The sequence below is a fragment of the Drosophila suzukii genome, chromosome 3 (assembly GCF_043229965.1).
Source record: "Drosophila suzukii chromosome 3, CBGP_Dsuzu_IsoJpt1.0, whole genome shotgun sequence".
In the NCBI taxonomy this organism is placed as follows: Eukaryota; Metazoa; Arthropoda; class Insecta; order Diptera; family Drosophilidae; genus Drosophila; species Drosophila suzukii.
The window spans coordinates 13724190-13746677 of NC_092082.1; the positions used below are offsets into that span (position 1 = coordinate 13724190).

Consider the following 22488-nt stretch of genomic DNA (forward strand, 5'->3'; position numbering starts at 1 on the left):
GCCTGTGTTCCGAGTATTGTTCGCTGTCAACTTACAGGTCTCCCAGAGGCCAACACACATGAGGCAAGTGGAAAGTGGCAAGGGGCAAGGGGCAAAGGGTATGTGCAACATTCGCCTGCTGGTGGCAGGCATCAAAATAAGCCCCCCTTTCGCCCCAGGACTCCTCTTTCTCGCCTGTCTGGAGGGCTGTCAGCAACAGTTGCCTGCTTTTATATGATAAATGTCACTTGCCCGCAAACCAATCCTGCGAAAACCCCCCAGCCATTTCGTCCTGAACGTGACCGAGTTTAAATTTACAGCATAACCAGTGCAAACTGCAGACCAACGATAAGAGCTCCTAATGCAATGGATAAATATTTAAATTACCTGTGACGTGATTAACAGAAACTCAATTAACAGTGTTGAGCAAACATAAGTGACGCAAATAGGCTTTCAGCAGCAAGCACTATCTTTAATTTATGCCAACACTTGATAAATTACAATGTCAATTTGGGTAAGTTTTTTAAAATAATTTCATTATTCAAAATTATAAACATTCAATAAAATTGACAATGCAATTTCATATTAAATTTAAACTTATTGACATCATTGCACATCAATTGAGTTAAGCTGCTGTTCATAAGACTTATAATTCTGTCTATTAACGATAAGACCATTATTAATGTTGACACGTTTTGACCACAACAACAATTGCATTTTATTGCAGGAAATTCAATTTTCCACCAGGTTGACCTAATTTAATTTAAATATGCGCAACTGGGCAAAACGATGAGTGGGAAAGAAAAATAACATAAATTTGCTGCATCGCAAGAATATTGTCCACCCCTCGTTTAACTTATATATACATCCTTATCGGGAGGGAAGGAAGTGCTTTTGCAGCACTCCGTCTTGGCAGGGGAATTTATATAATAAAAATTGCATTTCCTAACGATTAAATTAAATGAGAAAAACTTCCACCGCCTAGAGACAGCAGAAAAGTGGGAAAGTGGCTTAAAGCGGATTTCTTAGCTGCCATAATACTTGTCTTGAATCAAATTCCCTTGGCAATAAATTGTGAAACTGCCTCGTTATGGAATGAAATTTTAATATGAAACATAACTCCTTATTTCAAATGATCCATAAAGCCAAACTTCTAGTGAATATTTAAATTAAATTCCATTTAAAATACTGCATCATCACAAAATGAGAGTTTAATGAGAAGCCTGCCTCTTTTGAAAATGTCAGTGACTCTCAGTTGGAATTAAAAATTAAATCATTTTATCAATAATATCTACAAAATGTAATATATATAGTCAGGTTATGGAAATTTACTTAGAGATTTATTAAGCTTTATTTATTGGATTGATATTTCTTGAACTTCTATTTACTTTAGCCAATATTTCAAACACGAAGCAATATATTTGTGACATTTTGTTTACCTTTGGGAAATTAAAAATAAAAACCCCTTTTAGCCCCTGTTTTCGTGTCTGAGTAGGTCTAAACTTGATTAAATGCTGGTAGAACCAATCGACATGCCTCGGTGGGTTTAATTAACGTTTCCCGACGGCCTTTCAAATGCCACCGAGCGTCGTGAATTATTAAAGGGCAGACAAACAAACACTTTCACGGGGACAAACTGTTGCACTTTGTGTCCACAGGTTGTTGGCCAGGTGGATGGGTGAGGCCCGACCACATGAAGAGGTCCTTCGAGTGGCACTTACCTGAGTGGCTCGCCTCACGTATGAGATCGTGTATGAGTTCGTCACTCACGTTTATGCCCAGGTTCTTCAGCATAAACTGCAGCTCGTTGGCGGTGACGCGACCGTCGCGATTTCTGTCTAGTAGATCGAATGCTGTGCGTAGATCTGAAATAAAAAATAAAATAAAAAAAATTATTAGTCTGGGGTATATTATACAAATATTATAAGCAAGCACTACAAACAAGCAATAGTACCGAATAGATCCATACATTAATTTTAGTCCGAAATCCTTTAAAAAAGTGTGTCCCACTGGAAAGACCTAACTATCATTTACACTTATTCAGACCTAATCTTTAAGTGAACTTAAAATAAAATTCAAATATACAGTCCATCTTTTGTAAATATTTTTTACAGAAATTATATAAAGTATTTTAAAAGGAATCCTTATGAAACAACAAAGCTTGTTACACATATTTATTTAACATTTTATTAAAAGCACTTTAATTAAGTAAATGAAAATCTTAAGCTTATCCAAAATTCTAGGTTCCTAGAATTTCAACAGAAGTCAGCATGAAAGTTATTCACTCAACATACACATTAAACACCACTTCTTAGAAAAAACATTTATTTAATCTTCCATTTGAGGGCTTTTCCCAGCACAAACCACTTTTGTTTGTGGCTTTGCCCAAAAGAAAATTACGTATGCGCCGTGTTGGCCACAACAACCTACTCAGTTCACATAAGTATTTACATATCAGCTGGAATGAAATGGCGACTTAAGTTCTCGCAATCCTAAAACGAAAATTTGCCAAAAAATTTGGGGGTGTAAATCCAGGGCAAACCAAAGCAAAAGAGTCGTAAAATGAAAGAACAATTCTGTGGAAATGCGTGATTTGTTCTTTGCAGAGGAAAACTCGCGTGCTTGTTATTGTTTGTTACTGCATTTGTAGAAATTATGGGACGCGCGAGGAAACGTCCATTGAAAAATGTTTACCGTCTGGGGGAATTTTCTTGTTTTCCCGCTGAACAAACAAAAAATAATCGTTGCCTGCTTCCAGGCTAAGACGGAAATTACTGGGACTTAAAGGCTCATTCGGGATTTGTGGGGGTATATTGTGTTATATTGTGTTGCGAAGAAGTTTGGGGGTGTTTGAGCGGGGTCCTTGCACAATAATTAAGGCCTTGCGATGGCCTTCTCTGCGGCACGCCAAGAACCGGGAGCCCAGACTTCAGTCAATGCCTTGTGGCCATAAAATCTAGCAAAATGTCTGGCTGAAAGACGGTGCCCCAATGCCAAATCGATCAAACTTGCAGTTTGGCCTGCCAGAAAGCGGCCATAAATATTGCCGTTTAGCCAAAACTTATAATTTTCCCAATCGCGCATAACTTTGCGTGCAATTTGATATGCAACTAAGTTGGGTAAATGGGGTAATGGTGGAAGCAGGAAGATTATACCATTTTCATAGATGATGGTATTCAGGAAGTTTTTAGGATATGAAATGTATACTTGTCCTATTGCCAAATTTATAAATCTTTTTTATTTGCCACACAAATAATTTAAGGTGTCTAAAAGTATGCAGTATATAACGGATAACCGTCTTTTTGAATAAAAGCATTTTACTTTCAATTTAAAATCGTTGTTGTAAATAATCGTTTATTTATATCTATGGAAAAATCAAATCTCTTGATGTTTCTAAAGCTTTTACATATCCACTTTGAAGATATTTTTCTCCATGTATAAATTTATGAATAGTTCTAAGAAAAAAATCATGAAAAATACTTTTTCATGTGTAATAAAATTAGAATACGAAAGGATAGCAAAAAGCAATATTATCCTTTAAAGACAGCCGCTGGCCGGATTGCGATGCAAAGGGAAAACGGAATAGGGACAGAAGATATGCGAAAATTGCATGTAAATTGCTTTGGGCAAAAGCCGCTTTTCCACCAGACCACGCCCCCGTTTCGCCCAGTTTTTCCCTTTTCCATTTTCCCCCTTTTCCGGGGCTTGTATGTAGAGCACTTCCGTTGCCGTAGCTTTTGTTAATACGACCACACACACTTGAGCTGCCGTACTTGTATAGTTTGTAATTGCACACGTGTTTATACTTCAAATATTGACACATTGACACCAATATTTCACAGTGCACCGTCTGCGGCTCCAGGGGAATGGAGGGAATGACAGGTGTCGGGACACTGGGGCATATTGAGGTTAACCCATGGATCGGCATCGGCGCATTTGATTGGCATCTAGTTAAGTTGATGTCGTCGCTTTCACAGCAGATATACCATATATATTGCGACGCTCAAAGCGAAATCAAATTGGTCTGTTGCTCACTTCGACTTTTATGGCATTGGCAGCGGATCGATGGCTGAGGTGGTTTAAATTCAAATTTGGCAAAATTCCGAAATGGTGATGAACACAATTTCAAAGGAAAAAGTATTAGGATTATAAGTTGATAATGATGATAATGATAATAAGTTGATTGATTTTATTAAAGTAACTGAAATGATTTTCATTTAATTTTTAATTAATAATTTGTGATTTGTGCAAAGAAATAAAATTTTATATATAATGAATAGTTGTTAATATAAAGCTGTATAAAAGTATGCCGTGAAAAATGACATTAAAATTCATCATTGATCCATGGAAATATATTGTAGCATACTTTTAGATGCCTTTATAAGTGATTTTGAGTGATGCACCCTTTTAAAATATCAAATATTTTAGAAAAGATTAATAACTATTTATAAAAAGACATTTTAGATAACAAAAGTGGTTGACGTACAGTTTATGTTCCTATTTTTCCCTAACTATACAAAATTATCTTGCTAGCTTGTCATTAAATCTCTGTACAGATTTAAAATCGAAGGACTTTTACCTTTGTCCTTTAACTAAATTGTAAAGTAAGACGAACGCAAAATTGTTGGCACTAGCAATTAGCGAAAGTTTTATAATTGCCTTATTAAATCGGGACAATGACAAAGTTTGGGTTCCATCAGTTCAGCTCGACATTTCCATGACAAAGTCAAAGTGCGATGTGGCAGAAAGTTGGCCATCTGTAAGTGTCGCTGTAACTAATTGAGGCGACAGCTTCGGGGGTTCCTATTCCGTGGATTTTCCAAGTATTCCTGGGGGCTACGAAATGCGAAATAGGGGAACGCCCCACCAACTGCACTTGAGCAATAAAACTTTTTTTGAAAAGGGGGCTGAGGGAAAAACATTTGTTGTTTGCCCTTGTCTGTTTTGGTTTGTCGCTTATTCTTGCGTTGTCAATGAACTTGATAATTGCATTGCATCGCTCGCTCGACAGATCCTTTATATGCCTTTGGTTTCGTCCCCGGAGCCTCGTTTTCGGGGGGACCGATGTAATTGAGTTGCCAACAAAACTTGCCAACACTTTGCGAAAGCTCACAGAGGAGCCCCAATAAATTGCACTTGCAAGCTGTGAATGCCGTCGTAAATAACGCTTAAAAGTGAAAAGTTTTTTAGCTCCAAAAACTTTTGCCATCCCACACACATATTGGCGAAGGATTTGCGAGGCGAAATAAAATGCTGGGGTGGGAATTGCTCTATGCATAAACCACAGCGACCATGAAATGTGACTTAAATGAGGAAGTGCCATTTCATTTCGGCCTCTGAGGTTTTCATCAGGGTCACGGATTTATATATGTAGTTCCTAGCATTGAAAGAGTAAAAGTTAAAAAAGTTTTTCAACCCTAAAAACAAAATATTTTTAAGGTCTCTATTTTTTTGAAAGATTTAATCCCAGATTTGTCCCTTTTGTTCTAGAATTTCTATGGCTATTAATAGCCTGGCAATAAGCAATATTAATCCCCTTTCATGTTCGCAGTGAAATCAAATTATCCTGCACAAAGGACACGGCTTGAACATTTTACGCGGGCTTTTCAACACTTCAAACGTGTCAAATTGAAGTGCGCGTGGGTGTACGTTCAAGAGCCTCTATTTGTCACTTACATATATGGGGAACTGCGTGGGAGTCTACAGTCTGCAGAGTTGAATATAAAGTTGGCGAACGACAAAAAAAAGTCATAACTATTCTGCGGAAAATTGGAAAGAGAAAAAGCCAAGTGGGAGTCATGAAACTGACTTGGGATGGGTTGAATCACAGTTCAAGTTGTAAGGAATTTTTATTTACTTTGTAACAAAAAGAAAGAGTCATGAATAATATTATACCATTGATTGACATTAATAAAAAGCTAATGAAAGGGAAATATGCAAGGCACATGGTCACTCAATTAGTTAAGGTGAAATTATATAAGCATGGTCACACTAACGCTTTTATTTGATGCAGAAATCTAAATTTAATCAAAGTCAATCATTTGTAATAAGGAAAATGAGTAGATTCTCAATAATAATAATGAGAATGGACTTTGTTGGCGCATGGCAAAGATAAGATAGTATGTTAATTGACATCAAATGAGCAAAAAAAAGGAAACACAAAACATCACAGTACAACAGAAAGTTATCGTGTTGATTAGATTGGAAATTCCGTTGATTGTGTTTGATTGTGGTTCGCTGTTTTGTTTGTAATTCTTCGGTGAGTGGGTGTACGATTTGGCATGACACACGACTCTGTTTTGTGAAATTCCCCCTGGTCTAATTTCATTTTTAAATATTGTACACATGAATATTGGTTTTCAGTGATAATTGCCCATATCAACATCATGTGCTCGCTTAGCACTATCATGGAAATGTGTGACTGAGTTAATTGCAGTGGCTAAACAAAGTAGTTAATGAAATGTGTAGATTAAATTTATGATCCACAGAAAGTCCAATAAACTTAAATATTTATTGGAGTAACTGGACTTGTGAGTATCATAAAAATAGCAAAACTTAGTGTGCGAAAGAAGAGAAGAAATTATTTTCCATACTTAGCTCACCTCGCACTTGACTTGCGATTTCTTTGTGATCCATTTCTGTTGTTTTTTTGTTTCTCGCTATATCTATATAGTATTTATAGATTTAGTGTTTTGTGTTATTTTCGACGCTCGTTTATTTGTTGTTAGCGTAATGTTTCTTTTTGCTCTCCGGCAATTATGACTTTTTTATTTTTTGCGGATGTGTGTACTTATTTGTGTCTCTGTTAACGGGGCGTATGAGTAACGCCAGCGATTTGTTTAGTTTTTCACTACTTAAACAATGAAAAGGAAAATGGCTTTCGAATCATTACGGGATCATTGTTGATCTTGGCCGAGCAGCAAACAATTATAATCAGCCTGCTTGGTTTGGCTTGATTTTTTAATTGCAATTAATTACTGAAATCACCACCGAATGAGGTCAAAATGCCAATGTGTTGGCCACGCGTTCAGGGTCAGGGTCTATGATTTTTCCTTTTTATTCCTTTTTTTGTTTTTTCCTCACATCGCGCCGACACTTGTCGGCTTTCCTCAATTTATCGCCCGTCACACGCTGAGCTTTCCCAGACTTGATATTTCAATAATTATGCAGCCCGACAGCCATTTCTCTTAAGGCCAATAAATATACGTCTGGGGTGATGCAAATTGAAAGTTTTATGGCATGAACAAGAGAAATATGATGGCAAATTAAGCTGACTGAACTTTGTTTGAGGTCCTAAGAGGTCATTGCAGAATATGGAAAAATTCTGAGGTTTGACTAGGCTAAAAAAATAATAAATCAGTAACATTTTATTTTAAAATGGGAAATGGTATTTTTTAATAATTTGAAAAATCCAGCATTAAAATGTTATATTTATAATGAATTGAGTTAACTTGTATACTAATATATCAGCTCGGCAAAAATATTTGTACTACCCAGTTCTAAGCAATTATAAATTTTTATAAGGCAATTGTATTTTTTGAAATCATTCTCTCATCTAAAAACTGGGTTTCCCCATTGCATTTAAATACCTTGACTCATCATTTGTCATGGAAATTAAAACAACTGACATAAAATGCAGTTCAGTGCAAAGGAATAGGTGACATAACAACTCCTTGTGGGACTCTTGGTGTCCTGTTTTCAGTTCTTTGGCTTTTAACTTTCAGCGCAGACTAAAGACTTATAGATGGACACTTCAAGGCCGCGCGTTACGCTTCAATTACGCGCACTGAGTTCAAATTGTTTGGCGGGGGAAGTGACCATATCAATGTTAAATGCCAAGCCAAAACAAAGGCAATGACTATTATAAAATGTAACCTTTGATAATTGGAAAATCAGCTGCTCTGGCCAAGAAAATTGGAAGAACCGATAGCGGTTTAGTTAGTGATAGATTAAAGATAGTAAGATAGAACACCGAAAGTACGGTTAATTTTTGTTAGTTAATTTCAATCCGTCGCGACTTTCTGTTCGCGCCGACTTCGAAACTGAAACTGAGCGCTATAAAACGAAACACCATGAATGGCAGCCCCATTGGCAGTAGGTTCGTCTATGTACCACCCCCCCACCCGACGATTCCCGTTATCCGAAGATTCTTCGGGTCCACGAGACTTCGGGAACTCTCTGGCTTCGTCGAAATTTCATTCATCGCTGGGGCAACCAGCGAATTCTTCTCTGTTTTTGTTGCTGCCTCTGTTTTCATAACGTTCTTCGTCGCGGAGAAAGCGGGAAAAGGAGAGAGTGGGTGTGGGAGAGGGAGAGGGAAAGCACTCTCTCCTCCAGATTGGAATGTTTTTTAGTGTTTTCGCTTTCGTCTCGGCATTCACGTGACGGCGTTCGCTTTTCTTTTGAAGGACTTTTCGGGTTTTTTGCTTGTGTTTTTCATACGAAATATGATAAGTTTGTTCACTCGTCTGGTAGCTATGCATTTCATTATTATCTAATATTCATCGTGGTTAAATTTTCGGTGCTTAAAAAGTTTTTAATTGGTGGTAACAAGAGCTGTTTTTGGGGTATCATTATTTTGATAGCGATAATATGCATTGAAGAAATACTTTCACAATTTCTTTGAAAAAAAGTTTTTATAAATTTTGTAATATTTTCAGCTGCAAAACATTGGTTTTTTAAGACAAAACAGTAAACTAAAAAGTAATTAATTTGAAGAAAAAATTTTTTTTAAAAAGAGTTCTTAATTAATGTTCAATAAATTAAATCATTGAAAAATGAAAAAAATTGTTAGTCAAAGATAACACATTAATTTAACTAAATAAAAAGGTACAAAATATTTAAACTATAAGTAAAGGATATGGAACCCCCAAATCACACTGCAAAAATATCACGCATACGCCCTGTATTCGGAAATCCCCTTCAAAGTGGAATCTTATAAGAATGCTTCCAGTAACCTTGCCCCAACCACAAAAACAACAGCAACAACAGCAACAAATATAATGAGGGGAGCAACAACAAAACGCATTCTGTGCAGCATGCAATTGGAGTGGCAACAACAACCGCGTTCTTGTGCATATGTATTGGTGTGGAGGGGCAACTTACGAAGCGCTCTCTTTCTCTATCCCTTTCACACACTGTGAAATCGTGAGAAAGCCGACTGAGTCTCTCTTTAGCACGCCCTCTCACTCGCACTTACACTAACGAATCCGTTTGTTTGGCTCAGCGAATGTAGGGAACAAAACAAAATGATGGAAAACGGATTTGTTGTTGTTATCGCAGGCAACGGCATTTGTGTGAATCTGCCGTTAAGTGGGAAAGGGTGGGGTAGCGACTGAGAAAGAGAAAGGGAGAGAGGGGCTACCGCTGTACGTAAGGCTTTATGCAACGGTATCGCTGCATTTTTATGTAATTCTCAATTAAATCGCATTGTCAACTTACGTATCGTATGAGCCTTATAAATGCGATTTATTTCGATTTGTTGGATAAAAATGTTAAATTTAATTTTATCCTAGAGATCAACATATTTTCCAATAACACATACACAATGGTAAATAATCCCACTTATAAATAAATTGGGGATTACCAACGGGAAATAAATAAAAAATGTATAATCGGGAAAAATAATGAACATAACATGCGAAATTTCTAGAGATTTGAGTTCACCTAGGAAGGCGACTAGAAGTATTCTAAGAAGTATTTTGAATCTGGTAGTTTGATTAGTGGGGGCTGAAATATCTGAAATTTTTCAAAGCCTACTTTTAGGAGCATGATACAAATAAATGATTTTTATCATATATATTTTATTTCTGATATTTGTAGTACACATTTTTAAATATATTTTGAAGGCAATGTTTAATTATAGAAATTTAATAAGGACATGATCAAGAAATTAAGCTTAAACTCTAAAATAACTCTTCCTATTTAACAAAGACTAGTTAAAGGAGCTTTAAAACAAATTTCGGGTTCGATGTTCCCTTCCGAGAAATGAGTTGCAATCCTTTAACAAAGTGCTGTCCACTTTTTCAAACGATACTGCTTTTTCCCTTGGTAGTGCCCCACCACTTGTGCTCTGGATTCCCCTCCAGTTCGTTCAACTCTTGGCAATGCAAACAACTTTTTAATGAAAATTAATTGGGAAAACTTTGGGCAGCCAACAGAGTGAAATGCAAGCTAGGACCAACACCAATCAGTTAACTCTGGGACACATAGATGATGATGGAGTTTACAATATGAGCAGCTTTATTACAGGACGATGGCCTGGATATTGCAGAACGATTCAATGTTCATACGAGACAAACTGCGTCGCAAAAAAACTTTCCAGAAGGCGTAAATTGTATTAGGCGCGGAGTAACTAACTAGGCGGGTCCAAAAACATCACGAACGCCTACGAAAAACGTGGGAGCTACGCAAACGAAGTCACGTGCCGACGCCAGAGGGCGCCACCCAAGCACGGTGGGGTAACATCGGTTAAGGACCCAGATTTTAATACCTAATTACATTTAGAAAACAAGGCAGATAAGTCTATTGCTCACAAGGGGGCAATTATAGGTCTAAATTTTTTATTATTTTTTGTTTATTTACCATTTCTTTTAAGGCATATACATGTATATTAAATATATATTTTTCTTTTTTGAAGAAATTCAATTTTTTTAGTCAAGTGCGTGAAAGTGCAACACAAATGTGGTCTTTTACGAGGCGATTGCCATTATAGATGCGTTGCCACTCAATGCATTTTATCTTTGGCTTTTCTTTTTTTATGGGCTGTCAAAGTACCCAAGGCCAGTCATCTGTTCCATATAGAGTTTCCCACCCATCTGGAATCGAGTGCATTTGGATTCCGATTCAATGTCCTGCATTAATATGCAAAAATCAATCCGAGGGCCGCTGGCATCGTCAAAATCTTTCATACTCAAAACGTGACCCCAAACGAGCTTTGAAGGGGGGTCTAAAAAGGAGCCGAGAAGGGGTCAAAAAAGGGGTGGGGCTAGGTTGAGGGTCAAGGGCACAGGCACGCACAAAAGCAGGCTACGAAAAACAATTTATCATCTCGCTTTGTTATTGAATCCATCGACGTGACTGAATTAGCGCTTTGTATTTTTCCATTTCCCATTTTTTAAGCACTCATTTGAAATTTTACAAAACATAAATGTGAAAATTACTTGACAATGCATGTTTCAGTGCTTAGTAGCTAAATAAATAAATTTTTTGTGACCCAACATTTTGAGTTTTCTTAAAAAATTCACTCATGAACAGCATTTATTTTGTTTATTTTTAAAAAAAATTTCAAATAAAGCACATTTAAAGTAAAATTGAAATTTCACAGACGACAAACTCGCTCATTTTTCACTTCTGTGTCGTTTCTTTTCGTTTTGGCTAATTGTCTTGCTACTCATAACTCAAGTCGAGTAGCAAGCCGAGAATTCTGTGGACGAAGCCCAAAAAAACTGCCAACGTTGCGTAACCATAAATCAAAATGCAGGCGTGTTCCAAAAGAAAAACAAAAAAAAAAACCCAAATATACAAAAACTCGCAGAAAATATTCCGGTTGCCTTTGACTGTCAGGTTTCATCAGCGGCAAAGTGGCAACAAATTAACTGCCAACCGCCCACTTGCCAAATACACAAACATACAGATAATTTTTCAGAGCGATAACAGGGAGATATATAAAGGGACAGGGAGCTACACTGCAAAAAATATACTGATACATGAATGTACCTCACAAAATAATTCGGAATTCTTTTGACTCTTAAACAAATAAGTGAGCAACAAAATGTATATCTGAAGTCCAGATAGAAAAAGTTGTATTTTTAACAGGTCTAAGATTCAAATTTTATTTTTATATATTAAATAAAAAGCAAGATAAATAGAAAACTTCTTATTTGAAATATAGATTGAATTTATCAATTAAAAAACATTTTTTTTAAATATTTTAGCACTATGATTTTTAAATTAAACACCTTTTTTTCTAGAGAAGATGTTGTTTCATTTTAGTTTGTAACACCCTTTATATGAACTTTAAATGCTTATTTATTTTAAAAGACCTTGAGTTTCCAATATTTTTCCCAGTGTTTAAGGCCATACGTGGCTGCTGACAAACGTTTAATTAGTTTTACAAGTGTGGCGACAAATTGACATTGCCGTGTGTCTCCAAAAGTTGATTGGTGTTTGCAAATTAGTAATATTCTGCTGGTCGCACTCGTACTCGTACTACCACCGATAACGATAGCGTTATTACGATTTTGGCTAAAGTTCGCTTTTGGCCAAGTTTCGGCACCAACTTATACTCACACTTATCATCTTTGCTCATATTTTCGAAGCGAAAAGACGCTAATTTGCCAGGTGAAACTGGTTCGGTTTTTGGAAGTTCGGGAGACACAAACGCGGCACTATCAAGCGGGCAATCAGTCAGTTAATCAGTCAATCAATCAATCAATCACGGCTGGGGAGAGACACTCGAGGGGCACTTCCGACCGCTACATAAGCTGGCGATACTCTGCGAGGGCGCGAAAAATAATAATGCTGCAGGAATGCCAGCGTTACCGAGCGATTTATCTACGAAAACTCCCAAGATAATGGCCTGGAGTGAAACGAACTAACCTGGGCCCCAGAACCCAGCCGACTTTTGCTATACTATATTGTATTATATTTCATTTGGGTGATAGCACCCGCCGCTCCCCGCAGATAACTAACTGACTTATCAGCCGGATGGCAGTGCCCGAATCTGTGGGTGGGTGTATAAATGGGTGGGTGTGTGTATATACAGGTATATAGCTGGGATGGGTTGTCCGATTTCATTAAGTGCTAGTCCATGTGTCGTAATGGTATTTACTCTCACTCGAATTACTGTTCTTCCCATTGGCCTTATCTTGATTTCAGTTGTCTGATTACCAGGGCAAGACAATCAGACACTCTGAGTGGGGCCTTAGCCCAAAAAATACAAGTGAATGGGTCGTCTTGATTGTTGTGCGATATTGGGGTAATACTAGTAGTGCTATGTCTTCCAATAATGTTATTTCTAAAGTTTTTTTTATTAAAGTAGGAGTGGTTGATTTACAAACGTTGCACTGACGAAAAGATTTCAAAACTTGATTGGGTTGAACTAACGAATATTAACATTATTATTGATGATTATTTTTTAATATCATCTTTTCAGAACCGTAATATATTTATTTCAGAAAGGTATTTACCTAGCTTTCCCTACATTTATTATTGATAATATTTTATTTTATAATACAGAACTGAAAATTTTTAAAATGTCGATAAATGACTATCTTAACCATTAATGTCTTCGAATTACCCTTAATTTGGCCACAATAAGACCCTCCTTGGTCATAAATGACTCATATGGTATATGATATTTTTCCCGCTGCTTTTTCCACTTTAATATTTCAAATATTTGCTAGAGATCAACAGCTGAAGGCAATGTCAAATGAAAGTGCCTGTTCCGATTTAAATATGACTTGTTTGGCCTGTCAGCCGGGCAAATGTGTCACATGGGTGGTGTGGGATCAGCATCTTATCTGATTCGTCTTTCAATTGTAAACACCTTTTGTGATAAGTCCCAGGGGCCAAATTAAATTTGGAAAAAATGCTGTATAGCAGGTATTTTTTATGTTTTCCGCTCTACTTTTATTTTTCTTCTTTTTATTGAAGTCTTTATTTGCCCGTTAATTGGGCACGTGATGCGAGGGTGTCAGCAATCCGCTGCCCTCTATACCCCGTCTATATTCACCTCCACTTTTTTCACTATCGGGTAGAAAAAAGAAGGAGGCGCGTTAATTAAATTTCAACTCGATTATGGCTATCTTGATTAGATTAAGGCAGCAGTGCTGCTCGAGCAAATTTCAAGATATAAAAATAGCTTTTTAACTTATATAGGAGTACGGACCCATCCATCTTCCAGTCCTATGAAGGTCTAAAATTGGTGGTTGTAGTGAAAACATACATAAATGAGCTGACATGCAAAAGGCGGTCAGCAATTAAGTCTTGCTAAATTTACTTGCACAAAAATAGAAAAATAATTTCTAGGCTGTACTTTACACAGATCTATATTTATCTCTTAATAGAGGTTTAGTTAAACTATGCCTTTCGAAACTTTAAAAAAATACATGAAAAGATTGGTGTTAAATAAATCTGAATTTATGTAAATTCACTTATTCTGTTTAGTAGGGTGTTGCAAAGGAAAATGATTAAAATCAGCTAAAAATATTTTACGAACCTTTTAAAATTGTAAACAAGAAAGGTATATAAAATTTTTAAATTTTTCTTTAAAATGCTAAATAACTTCCTTTTTTAAAGACACCAATAAATTTATATTAGATCACAATATATTTTTCTCTGTGCACTACAAAAAATAGTTTTACACCCTGATAGTGCTAAAACAGATTGTGTATACGCAGTGTGGGCCTGGCCAAGAAATGACCTAGCCTGCTATTTATCTTTGCACATAAATTGGCTGTAATTATGAACAATCAGATACTAGATAGCACAGCACCATCGCATCGTATATTAACCCATATCTTGCTCAGTTTTTCTCAGAAGAACAGAGGTCACTGCTCGTCTTGTTTGTAAATAAACAATTTGTCTGTTGATTTGTGGTTTGATTTGGTTACTTACCTTTGATTTCCACCTCTGTGAATGGTTTCTTTTTGACAGACTGTAAAATAAATAGGCAAAAAACGAAACGAGAGTGAAAATTAAATAAATAAAGACCAGTTAAAATAAACCAATCCGAAATTATTTTTGGTGTTTACCTTGGTGGCCCGCTTGCCCAGCAAAGCTGTTCCCAGCATCTGTGAAATAAAAACAATAAAACCAGATAAAACATGGAGTGTACTAAATAAAAGTCAGAGAGCCAAGAAAAAATATTAGTCAAATTATAAAAGAAAATGTGGCATACTCTTGAGCTGCGGGCTAAAATTAAAAAGGTATTTGGGGGTGGGCTAGACAGATATTTTTACACTTCGTTTAAAAGTCTTTTTTTATATTTGACATTCTTGTTTATTACGTTGTTCTTTGGTTATTTTAGTACCCGCTCGTGTTTGTTGTTTTCCCCAATCTATTTGCATTTGAGGAATTCCGAACATCTCAACTGAGCCAAAAAGCAGTGCAAATGCAATTAGTTGGCTCTTTAAAACCAATACGAAAACATCAACCCCTCGATTAGGGCAAATATGAGGGAACTTGGCAGGGGTCTAGCTAAAGTGTTCGTGCTTTCTATTTATTTATTTCCCAATTTATTTCTCAATTACGTACCGAATGGCAAGTATTTAAACTATTTTTGATTAATTGCGAAAACGAACCAGCAAAACTGGTGAAAGTGTTTGCGTAAAAATCTGAAAAGATCAAATATTTCAATTTTCTCGAACAATGCTTGCTTTAAATTCATTAAAATTGTGTGCATGGTGGGAAAATTTAATTAATTAAATCATGTGGAGCTTATTGACTGCGTGTGACCTTTTTAATTAGATTTTTATACAGAAAAGTAAGTTAATTACAGAATTAATTATGTGCAAAAATTCATAATTATGGAGCGATTTATATGGTTTAAAATAAGAAATAAATGTGTTTAACAAAAATATTGTAAGTTTGCAAATTGAAAAGGTATTGATAAGAAATATTTTATTATTAAGAACATTAGTGCTTTGAAAAATATGTACTTTTTAAATTAATATAGTAAAATCTGAAGGTTTCAAGTGGAAGGTTTATTTTCCTCTCAGTTCTTTTGTCTTGTAATGCTACTTAAAATTCAAACTGCCACCTAATTGGTAATTATAATGCAGCAGATGTTCACCTGGTGCGAACGGCAACTATGTTAAACCTTGTCCCAGGTTAGTTACCTTAGCCAACTGCTGGTTTATTGACTTTACCTAAGAAAATAAATGCAGACTATGGCATTGCTCACGTGCCAAGACGCATAAAATGTAAACATATTAATAAATTTGTAGAGAATGGCATTTTAATGTTCATTTGATGGCATTTTTCTTTGACACTTTTTCACGAATTCACCGACAATTTTTATGTGCCGCAAAGCCTTGCCAAAATCATAAATCTGTGGCTTGTTTGTTTTAATCCAGACAAAATATTGTTGTGTCGTCAATCGGGAAATTCTGATAAACAAGTATCAAACTTTGGACCACAAGTAAAAGTTCGCATAGTGTGCTCACATCATATTAGGGTAGACGAATTTCAAATATACACATCGAAAAGGTTGAGAAAAAGTTAATAATCGACAATGTTTATATTGGCCAAGTATATATGTACGTCTATGCCGATAAACAATCGACTTTTTAATGCCTTGGAAAGCACCGAAGCGCATTTTGTATGCCAAAAATCTTGGACGAGCACATTAAGAAACCATTATGATGCCACCCGCGAAAAGCCAATTTCCAGTGGAACATGCACATGTCTATATCTATATCTATTTCTATATGCCTTTTATGGATGCTCATCTGTACTTTTTAATGATGTGTCTTGGCTACAATGTTATGGGCTGCGACAGCGACGCATTTTATGACTTTAGACAAACAGAGTGCAATGTTGTGGAGCAACTTTATGTGCGACTTGACATACGCTTTTAAATTTATACTTTTCTACATAGTTCTGGATAAATTATGGCACTTGTGCAGGCTTATAGACTGTCATTAAGTGAAAACCTATGGTAAAAACAGTGAAGTAATGAAACTAGCTATTAAACCTGAAAAAATATCCGGAAGCTTCAATAGTACTCTAATTATAAATGGATTTCATGATTTCAAAATTAACAATGAGGACATAAAAACAATTGAATTTCGTAATAACTGCAAGCCAATTAGTTTTAAACAAGTACATATCGTAACGACATCCTAATTGTTGATCATATGAGCTTTTCAGCATTTAACACAACCATTAATGCCACAATACTTATTCAAATTAGCCTTATGCCGAAAATAAACCCAGATAAATATTTGTATTGAACATCATGTAATTCGGTTACGCTAAATATTTGACGAGACATGGTGAAATTAACAAATACGATCTGCTAATTTACATATTCCTTGGCGACCCTGACAGGCGAATTGCCGCAATGTAGTACCAATATTGTTATTAAAATTATTTATAGCCGGTTCGCGAGAGAGGGATTTAATATTTGCTCATCATAAAAGAAATAAAAACAAATTGTGTATACAACGGAGGCAGCTTTAGTGCCTGCCAGACGGAGAACGAAAGTTGTTGCCACCATTGAAAAGCGATTAGGTAAATATTTATGCAAATGCGAGCAGGTTTTACAATAGAGACTCAAGATCATTGGGAATTAGGGTTTATACGTAGGAGGCTTACCCCATCGATAAGGCGAAATGGTACTTACCTTCAGCTGTTGACGCAGTCCACTCATTGGGCTCATTCAAAAACTGATAACTGAGATGGGGGAATGAATGCGGTGCCGGTGGCGTATGAGTAATATTTTGTTTTAAATGTTGGCCTAGTTTCAGCTTTATTTACCAGCACTCGAATGTGTTGTGTGTATTAAATGTGTTACCACTCTTGTCACTGTGTATAATTATTCACCAATAAAATGTATTTACTTTGTGTTTTATTTGCTTTTGTCTGCGTATTTAAGTCTTAATATTTTAGGGGGATTATTAATGGTGTGTGCTTTTATTATTTTGTTTTTGGCTAATATTGTATTTCTTTGTGAATCTCTAAAATTTATTATAGCAGCGCGCGCGACTTTCTGAACGATCGTTTCGCCACGGAATCCCAAACAATATTGAGCATTTTGCGGCGCTCCAACACGCTCGAAAAGCTGCCAAAAAAAAAGCGAAAGCCCAAAACAAGTCGTCCGAAGAGAGAAGTAGAGAGCGGTATACTCTCTGCCCAGTGGTTTTTGAACCAAAATTTTGAAATCTTCCCTCATTCTGGGATTGCCATTTTGTTAATTTTTATTTTTTTTTTGATTTATTTTCATCGATTTCACTGCTCGTTCGCTCTTTGTCAACGACCAACAGCCGGCACAAAATTTAGATCTTCTGACGGGGCGAATTTTCGTTGGGTCTATATGTTTTTCTAAAGAAAGAACTGTGCCATCAGAACCAAATAAAAAAAAACAAAACACTTGGTCAAACACGTTTCCCCATATTTGTTTATCAATGCATCTCCACGAGCAGCTTTTGCTGCTAAGGTCTCAAAGTCTGAAATCCCTTGTTGGGGATTAGCTAAGATCAGCACTCAAGAGGGTATTATATAAACTGGTGCTGGGCAAACTGCAAGTGTTATATTTAGTCGGACGCACGGACTCGAGTCATTCAACCCGGCTGCACATAAGACGACAGAAAGAAGTGCCTGTGCCATTGCAAGTGCGTTCGTGTGCCCACTCTGCGTATGAGCTATTTTTACCAATCGACAATCCGACCCCTTGGCCATTTTCTCAAAAAATTTGGCAGACGCCGTCGGAGCAGCGGAATCTTCGATGATTTTAATTAGGCAGCTGTCGTGGACCGTTCAGATTGTTCAGGTGAGGCGTTCAAAAATGACACATTGCTCATACGCCTTGGGGTCACAATAAGCTAATGTTTTATTTTTGGGGAATTGAGACAACAGGCAATTCGATTTTTTGCAGCTGCACAAAGAAACATTCATCATAAAGTAATCATACAGTCCGAGTTCTAGTATAAAAATAAAAAGTACTAGACAATGCATTTTTCAAGGTGTCTTAAAGTGCCTACTTTAAATTGTATCCCTTTCCTGAGGGAACATATTTTAAATCCATACATTATTTTTTTCAACGTCTTTATAAATATATCTTTAATAATGTACATTAAAGTAATTTATTTATTAAGGAAGGTAAATTTTTTAAGTATAATTTTAAAACCCGATTTGTAATTAGGTACTTTTAAGTGTTCAAGTTATGAAACCCGGATTGTAGACCCATGTTTCTTTCAATTTTATATATTTTTTTTTTAAATTGCTCAACTGTTTAAGAGCTTTTGGCGAACCCGATCGATCGTTGGCTTTATCAGTGACTGACTTTACACCTAGATGTGAGCTTACTATGCTGCAAGAGCATCCATAGATCCCCCATCTGATCAAGATCGGTTCAGTTTAGATGGCTTCTAAGCAGCGGCAACCGGAATTGAACTGTTTACGAGCTCATTATCAATTCATAAACATGAAAGCACCAGAGTTATTTCTTTTTGAAGATTCATATTATTTCTTCTAACAGAGTGAAAAAAAGGTAATAAAACCTTTGACCAAAGACCAAAACTGTGTGAACAACGAGCAAAGAGAATTATGGGGCGAATTCGGCTTGTTGCTCTTTATAGATTTCCAATGTAAATATTTACAATGTTTATTTTTAAACCATGTACCTATATAGATATAATATACACGGTTGTACAGTGTACACTGTGTATGCATGTTATGATCGTGCCAGATAAATATTATGAAACTTTGCTGGTTGCCCAGTGGCGGATCCCGTGATTTACGCTGGATTTTAACTGGGTGTTAATGACTCTGGGAACGGCGTTTAGCAACTTAAGTTAGTTATCGGCGAAAGGCAAACAAAAATGTCGCACTTGGCCGGGGTCTTAATGACCCAGCCGTGATATCATCGATAGACAAATATACGGCTGGCTGCCAGACGAAGCGTGAAAAGTGCCCAAGGTCGAGGGGCAAACAAAAAAGCGGAACTCTAGCTATGCAATTGTAAGTTCAAAATTCAAAACCAAAAAAAAAACAGTGCAACGGAAGCCAAACAGTTAGCCAAGTCTACGAATCTTGAAATCCAGCGCACTTACGGCGAGCGGATTTTCACTGATATCCTCTTGGTCCGCAATCTTGGCCAATTCGAAAGACACACACACGCGATAAGTTCGAATCCCGAAAGATTTGGACACGCGACCTATTGACTCTTTTTTTAGATCAGATGCTGTGGCCGCCGCGCCGACACTTTTTGTACTGGGATCTCTGCAGCGATCTGATCAGACATAAATATGTGTCCACTAACGAGACGCGACCAAGCCCAAAACGATCATCATTTGTGTACACAGGGAAAAATCAGGAGGTTAATAACCCATTTTGAGATAATATATCTACGGTTAAACAATTAAAGATTATAATACTAACAAATATTACATACGTCAATTATAACTGTTCTCTGACTTAAAAATCAAATGAAAACCTTATGACAAAAAAACCAAAAACGAGTAGTTTTTCCAAGTACACTCATATTAAAATTTTTAATTAGTAAATATCAAATAATGGTATTCCTATTCACCCCTGCAACATTTAGTGTTGAAATATTATACGAATATGTATCATTTAGAGAAAATGATACTATCAATGACCTAGAAAATAATAATTGTGAAGGTTGTAAATGATAAATAACACAACAAATGTTGATTATGGATGCTAAAACCCTTCTAAAAAACAATCAAAGTTTTAAAACAAAAGACTGTAAGACTTATTTCTCAGTGTATGTCAAACAAATGTTGTATCGTGGGTGTTGCCAACAGATTCAGCCGCTGTTATTGTTGTTAGTACCGCTGTTAATGGGCATGCGTGGGAAATTCTGGGACCGACAATACCCTAGAATATTTTCTTTGTTCCATCGCACGTGGAAATTTAATTACCCAATTATTGACCCGCAAATACGTCGATTTTCCGCCGAAAAGCGTAGGAAAATTTCGAAAAACCAAAGTTTTTTATATTCCTTGCGAACTTTTTCAATCGAAATGTGATTTATTTATAATGGCGAACATTTAAAATTAAATTCGTTTAAAAATAGACCCGACCGATTCGGCTAAATAAACGAAAAAGTCGATTTATGACGGGATTCCTTCGCAGCAACGCCAGCCATTGGGGCTAATTTGTAAATGGCAACTAATTTGGCCCACAAACAAACAGCGAATGGAAATTAAGGTGGGCCAAGTAAATCAATGGGATTAATCGTGATTACAAGGCAGGTGTTTTAAGGCAATTACATTGTGTTTATTGTTTCGATTAGCTTAAAATTCGTATGGCCTAGAAGTACAAGAGTCAAGGTTGAAGTTGAAAATCGATTACATATCATTGTGCGCTATGCTCGTTACTCTAGTTTCTCTAAGGACTACGTATCACAAATCCGGATATTATCTGTACTATATTTAGATGCTAGTAAAAACCTACACGCTACTTAACAGAGAAAAATCAATTGGACGGGAAGCATAGTTCCCATAGAAAAAAGGTACTCCTAGTAGTATTTCCGTGTAAAATTGTGTCCTGTAGTGTGGAAGTATTTTGGTTTCTAGCTGATCTCTAATCTTAAAGCGCTTTAAGCTTGAAAAGCATTTTGCATTTACCATTTCATGATGATTTGCAGTATTATCACAATGTGTTTTGTTTAGCTTAGACCTGCATATAGCGATAGTTGGCAGTGGAACTACTGCGATATTGGCCCTCGCTAAGCTTGATGTATTGACCCAGGAAATTGAGGACGGTGGCACTGCGGCAAATGTTGTGCAGACAGCCCAGCAGATGGGGCGTCAGGATGGTGGTCACTATGTAGGCCAGCTGGGGCATCCTGTCCGTGTGTCCCAGCGGACACAGCCAGTAGCCCCGCCTCACGGCATCCCTGGTATGGTGTGTGATGAAGGCACAGAGTAGGGAGCCCAGCATCAAGCTGGTCCGGAAGTAGTTCAAACAGGCGGTGCACATGTAGAACACCAGCAGCACGACTATAATACTTGAGCAGTGGAGGAAGGGCCGCTTCGAAAGATTGGTGGCATCCTAAGGGGGGTTTTAAGATCGTTGTTACTAGGGTTATACCATCTAGTCACACCCACTCACCTCCAGATATAGGGAACGCACCTCCACAAAGTGGTCCAAGTCAATGAACGATGACACAACGAAGCAGGTGAAAATCAATATCCAGCCGAACAGCTGCGAGGTCCGCTCATAAAACTGGGTGGCAAAGGTGATGCCCGTGAGGGCTCCTATGGCCGCATGTGTGGCATTATCGGCCAGGGCCTTCAGCAGGGGATGCTGGGTCAGTTCCACAAAGTTGTCCCCCAGCAGACACGTAATGGTCACCAAGGTTGTCAGCACAATTCGCATATAGACCATTGTGTGGCAGTGGGGCATCGATTTCTGTGGGGGGTCTGCTCTACTTTTCCGGCTGGCGAAGCTCTGATTTCCACGGACTGGACGGATTTGCTTGGTTGTTCCCGGGACTCACTTACTCCTCCTTCCGCTGCTGATCCACGTAATCTTCGCTGCGGTGGCCACGTACTGCTGGCATCTTGTTTACCCGCAATTTGTTGTAAAATCCCGGCAAAGCGAAGTTACATGGATGGCTATTATGGATCAAGCGATATTTCACGCGCCCATCTCCAGCGGAGATTTGGTACTTTTATAAAAATAAATATTTATCGATAGTTTTCGGCCATTATCTCTAATATACTAACAGGTGTAAAATACCGGCAGTGATAAATACCAAAGTGATAAATCTTTATCATCTTCGCCTATCGCTCTTAAAGTACTGACAGATAA

The 22488-nt window shown here is 37.0% G+C and overlaps 2 protein-coding genes across 7 annotated transcripts in view; both read right to left on the minus strand.

The window, feature by feature from the left end:
- Eip63F-1 (Ecdysone-induced protein 63F 1) overlaps positions 1-19911 on the minus strand; it is a 31404-nt gene extending 11493 nt beyond the window's left edge. Inside the window, exons 1-4 of one of the 6 annotated variants that reach the window (XM_036814504.3) lie at positions 19758-19911; positions 14736-14774; positions 14599-14638; positions 1701-1844 (exon numbers count right to left, since the gene is read on the minus strand). In XM_036814504.3, the coding sequence (XP_036670399.1) occupies positions 1701-1844; positions 14599-14638; positions 14736-14774 (223 nt within the window). In that variant the 5' untranslated portion in view covers positions 19758-19911. Of the gene's footprint in view, positions 1-1700; positions 1845-6572; positions 6833-7854; positions 8005-12270; positions 12457-14598; positions 14639-14735; positions 14775-17329; positions 17724-19757 lie in introns of those variants that run through there. The other 5 variants (XM_036814503.3, XM_036814505.3, XM_036814507.3 and 2 more) reach the window with 5 other exon arrangements.
- Positions 19912-20927: 1016 nt separating this feature from the next.
- LOC108011836 (transmembrane protein 267) lies at positions 20928-22309 on the minus strand. Its single transcript, XM_017077074.4, has 2 exons — positions 21787-22309; positions 20928-21726 (listed from the first exon to the last, which is right to left on the minus strand). Exons 1-2 carry the CDS (start codon positions 22078-22080, stop codon positions 21346-21348), a joined length of 675 nt encoding a protein of 224 aa, XP_016932563.2. The 5' UTR covers positions 22081-22309; the 3' UTR covers positions 20928-21345.
- Positions 22310-22488: the final 179 nt, after the last annotated feature.